Below are 5,098 nucleotides of genomic sequence, written 5' to 3'. Positions count from 1 at the left end.
GGAGGAGAGTCTCACGTCTAGGTGTGAGAAGAAGAGAGAGGAGATTATTCAAATGGGGGCCGAGCCGAAGAAGTTTCAGGATTGGAGGCTTGGCTACTCCGCGACGCGCACGGAGCGCACACGGGCTATATCACTGCGTTAACAGGCTGCACCCAACGTCATTCTGCAACTGCAGTCCTCCAACAGACAGCATTTCAGGGCACAGGGAGACTACTGGCTCCACACACACACTGAGACACACACACGCCACACCACACACACATGCGTCAGTCCTTGACGAAAAGGACATCAACGACCCAAATACTACCCGCGTTGTCCCTAGTCACGTCCCGCCGCTACCAGACGATTTAAGTGACATTTCTTCTTGCGGGAAGAAGGCGGTTTGTGAACTATTCTGTGGGAGCCTTCTCCAGGATGCTTGGAGCAGTTAAAATGGAAGGACACGAACATACCGATTGGAGCAGCTACTACGGAGAGCCCGAGGTAGGGTACCTTAAATATAGTTTGTTTCTCTCTCTCTCTCGCTCTCTCTCACCCGACCCGTCCGTCTAAAGCAAAGCCGATCCCATTTTATACAACTCAATATTAGCCCTGAGATAATATTAACTTTGTGATCAAATATTGACTTGAGGCGCCTCCAAATCCTCTCCCATCTCCCACTATCCTAACAAAGTTGCTTGACATGTAAGGAGGGGGTGGGTGGGGGGGCAAACTTTTCACTCGGTTTATAATTTCATAAGTCTATATGTATCTTTACTAAATCAGATGATTTTTTTTGTCCATTAAACAAACATTTGAGGTATTTGTTGATAGATAGATTGATTCAACAATCATTCAAATATTTGTGTTGCCGCGGCTCTATATGCTTGCATGCGCGTGAACACTGTTCTTCTGAAGCTTCAAGAACATTTTCATCGATTTTGTATATTTTCAGTCAATCATTGACATGGTTTCCCTATACACACACATGTATGTAATCATATCTACTCCAGGTTATATTTAAGATGTCAGCAATATAGTAATATGAGCGCCAACAAAACGCATGATCATGTTCCCTGCACAGCATGTATAATATTTTTGTTATTTTGCATTGATATTCAGCCATTTCTTTTGCATAGGTATGATAATAATCAATTAAGATATGACACTTATAACGCTGTATTAATGTGTGATATATTCTGTTTTGGTCTTTAACGCGTATTTTCTTTATTGTTTTTGCAGTGTTACACCTCAGTTGGCAACATGAACACTGGCCTGGGAATGAACACGATGAACACTTACATGAGCATGTCCGGCATGGGCTCCGCGGCCAACATGACGGCCAACTCCATGAACATGTCCTACGTCAACACGGGCATGAGCCCCTCCATGACCGGCATGTCGCCGGCGGGCGCCGGCGTCGCCATGAACGGCATGGGCCCGGCGGGCATGACGGCCATGAGCGCCGCGCTGCAGAGCCCCAGCATGAGCCCCATGACCGGCCAGGCGGCCTCCATGAACGCGCTGGGCTCCTACACCAACATGAACGCCATGAGCCCCATGTACGGACAGTCCAACATCAACCGCTCCCGGGACCCCAAGACCTACCGGCGGAGCTACACGCACGCCAAGCCCCCTTACTCGTACATCTCGCTGATCACCATGGCCATCCAGCAGAGCCCCAGCAAGATGCTGACGCTGGCGGAGATCTATCAGTGGATAATGGACCTGTTCCCCTTTTACCGGCAGAACCAGCAGCGCTGGCAGAACTCCATCCGCCACTCGTTGTCCTTCAACGACTGTTTCCTGAAGGTGCCCAGGTCGCCGGACAAGCCCGGCAAGGGCTCGTTCTGGACCCTGCACCCGGACTCGGGGAACATGTTCGAGAACGGCTGCTACCTGCGGAGGCAAAAGCGCTTCAAGTGCGACAAGATGATGATGAAGTCGTCGAAGGAGGGCGGCGGGGGCCGCAAGACGTCCGAGGGCGGCTCCAACAGCAGCTCCGAGAGCTGCAACGGCAACGAGTCTCCGCACTCGAACCACTCGTCCAACAACGACCACAAGAGGTCCTCCATGTCGGACAACATGAAGCAGCAGCAGCAGCAACAGCAGCAGCAGCAGCAGGGCCAGGCGCTGAGCCCGGACCACGCGGCCCCCTCCCCGGTGTCCCAGGTGTCTCAGCACCTCATGGCCCAGCATCACTCGGTCCTCTCCCACGAAGCCCACCTGAAGCCGGAGCACCACTACTCCTTTAACCACCCGTTCTCCATCAACAACCTCATGTCATCGGAGCAGCAGCATCACAAAATGGACCTAAAGACTTACGAGCAGGTGATGCACTACTCCGGCTACGGCTCCCCGATGGCCGGGGCCCTTTCCATGGGCTCCATGGCGGGCAAGGCGGGCCTCGATCCGTCGTCCATCCCCGACACGACGTATTACCAGGGCGTCTACTCCCGGCCTATCATGAACTCCACATGAACCTCTCGAATGGACCTTTTCCAGTGATTTGTACATTTGTAAAAAATTATAGTTTGTGTATAATATGTATTTCGGATATTTTTTGACGTTTCTCACTGATTTTAGTTGTCGAACTTGTTAGTAGCCTATGATAAAAAGCCTAATTTAAGCTCCCTATTGGTACGACGGTGTCGCGCGATCAAGGAGTAAAATTAAGGCTTTAAATTAAGCTTAATTATTTTGAGAAAAAGATGTTAATAATGTGACAAAATCTGTTCAGAAGGCGGCTGCAGGATAATGGACCCAAAGACAATTGACCGTAAAACTCGCTGTAAAATAGCATCTGCATCTGCTGTTATGGATTCCTTAAATGAATTTAAATGCCTCGAAGATCTCTTCAATCATTTGTGTAATTGCTATTTATGGCTTGTATATGTGTATTCTTGTAGTGACAAGAACAGAATCTATATTAAAGTGTTATTGTTTTCCTTTTTCTGAATATTATCGTTGATCTTGTTTTTTTGCCCATACATATTATTATTATATGAATATACAAGTATTATTATTATTATAGCAGCTGTGTTTCAATATAGAGATTGAAATATAGAGAAAAAAAACAAAAATGTTTTTTGCATATAATAACATTTATTTTTTTAAAGGCTATACGCAATAACGTATCCATTGAATGAAATATAATATAAAATTTGATAACGTAAGTCCAGAAATAATGGTATAAAACAGTGTCATTTAATTGAATTAACAATCCAAAATTAGCAAAGTATTTTTTGCTTCTGCAGGCAATTTGTACAGAGGCTGCTGTAATAAGCGATTTTCAAATATGTAATGTAAAATTATAGATCTACATGATACATGAAATTTTACATTTCATAATTTCTCACCTGGCCATGTGGTGATTTATGTCTAAACCATTACCTTTAGTAACATGTCGATGACAACACCATTAGCCTACAAGTCCACACGCACGCACGCCAACATAAGCTAAACAAAAAAATATGTAGGTTATTCAGGCGAGGTAATTTTATTCAAACACCGAGCGCAAAATATTTATATGTAACAACAAGATTACAATCAAATGACGCAAACAGCCAAACTATTTGTGAACAAATATCTAGGCAAACAAATAAGACAATCTTCAAGTCAAAGTGTGCTCATAATTAAAATGTTTTCAGAAATGCACATAAAGGTCCCCAGACTTTTGAAACCCCCCTCCATCATCTACACACTAGCACTGTATGTGTATGAGGCTAATACTGTAGCTAATATTAGTCTATTCAATAAATACAGTGAATTTAGTCAAACACAACAAGTCAGTCATTCAAATGATTCAAGTGGTGTTCTAATGTTAAGCCATAACCAGCCTTTGGCTATTTAACCACCATGGAAAACCTATGCCAGGTCTGTCAGTCTGTCCATCCATCTGTCTGTCAGTCAGTCAGTCAGTCAGTGGACGTCTGACAAGTTGACTGATCTGTCCAAAAAAACCTCAAGCCTAATTTATTCAATATAGGAGCAATATGACAAGTGTCACTTAATTGTCAAAAGGACAGATATTTTCGGCAAGCCGAAATGTCGTGTTTTGGATTATAAATTAGTGTGAAATAAGTTTCACACTCACACAAACTCTCACATACAGTGCAAAGTAGTGTGTAGAGATGGTTGAATAAGATTAAGTTTCATTGTCACATAAAATAAAAAAAAGTCCCCCGTGGCGCCGGAGAATAGTTGAGGGGACAGGAGGCTGATTTGGGAACAGAGTGATGCTCTCTCTCTAAAAAAAACCCTCTGTCTTCAACAATCTGGCTCCATTGTCTCCGGACCTCCTTGTAAAGCACTCGAACCCACCCCTCTCGTTGAGTCTCATTATCTTCATGATCAGATAAGACAGACCGTGGGTTCTCAGAGTGGATTCTTATAGGGACTCTCTGGGGTTCCTTTTTAGGGTGGTTCTAAATTGACCCTTATGAGTCTGTAACTCTTGACTGTATACAAATGGAACCAAATGGACCCGTTAGGGTCCATTTGGTTCCATTTGTATACTGTCAGAGTTAAAGGGGAGACCTTGAAATTTAAAAGGTTCGAGCACCACTGAGATAAGATAATAAAGATAGTTAGTGGGTCGCATTCCAAACCGCGGCGCAGAGACTCATCTCCTTCCCCGCTGCGCTCAAATCCAAGGGCGCATGCAGAAAAAAAGCCACTGGTCCTGCTTGAGGCCCCCTGAACACGTACAGCCGAGCCAGGGCCTAAAAACTAAAAGTGTGCGGTTTATTTCCCCCAGTCCCTCTCTTTACAGATCGTCCTTTAAACACCCGTGATCTGCGAATAAACAAAGCTAGTAAACAATGGAGTCACATATAGGGAAAGGGTACACATCACAACGCAACCAAATTGGAGAAGTGTAAACTTTGAATAGGACGTCACCATGCTCTGTAAATTTACTCAGACATTACATTTCGTTCTATTCATTTTTTTAGACATATAATGCTAAGCTGATTTCTTTTTTTTTCTTCTTCTTCTTTTATAGCAAACTGATCGATATCTCTGTAAAATAATCATTTTTTTTTAACTAGCGGGGCAGTGAAATCTTTGCTTTGTGCTAAAGTCAACAGTGACAGAGTTTGAGCTCAAATAAATGCTG

General features: G+C 44.1%; 1 protein-coding gene across 1 annotated transcript; it reads left to right on the top strand.

The window, feature by feature from the left end:
- The first annotated feature begins 149 nt into the window (after positions 1–149).
- Positions 150–2,938, top strand: foxa2 (forkhead box A2). Its single transcript, XM_084044140.1, has 2 exons — positions 150–483; positions 1,222–2,938. Exons 1-2 carry the CDS (start codon positions 415–417, stop codon positions 2,458–2,460), a joined length of 1,308 nt encoding a protein of 435 aa, XP_083900266.1. The 5' UTR covers positions 150–414; the 3' UTR covers positions 2,461–2,938.
- The last annotated feature ends 2,160 nt before the right edge of the window (positions 2,939–5,098 follow it).

This window comes from Gymnoscopelus microlampas, assembly GCF_963454915.1.
Source record: "Gymnoscopelus microlampas genome assembly, chromosome: 20".
NCBI lineage: Eukaryota > Metazoa > Chordata > Actinopteri > Myctophiformes > Myctophidae > Gymnoscopelus > Gymnoscopelus microlampas.
This window is presented reverse-complemented; position numbering and strand designations above follow the sequence as displayed.

Bases quoted from the DNA above. Each gene is read 5' to 3' on its own strand.
- foxa2 (XM_084044140.1), top strand. From the start codon at position 415: ATGCTTGGAGCAGTTAAAATGGAAGGACACGAACATACCGATTGGAGC. The intron at 484-1,221 runs GTAGGGTACCTT...TTGTTTTTGCAG, and splicing joins GCTACTACGGAGAGCCCGAG to TGTTACACCTCAGTTGGCAA.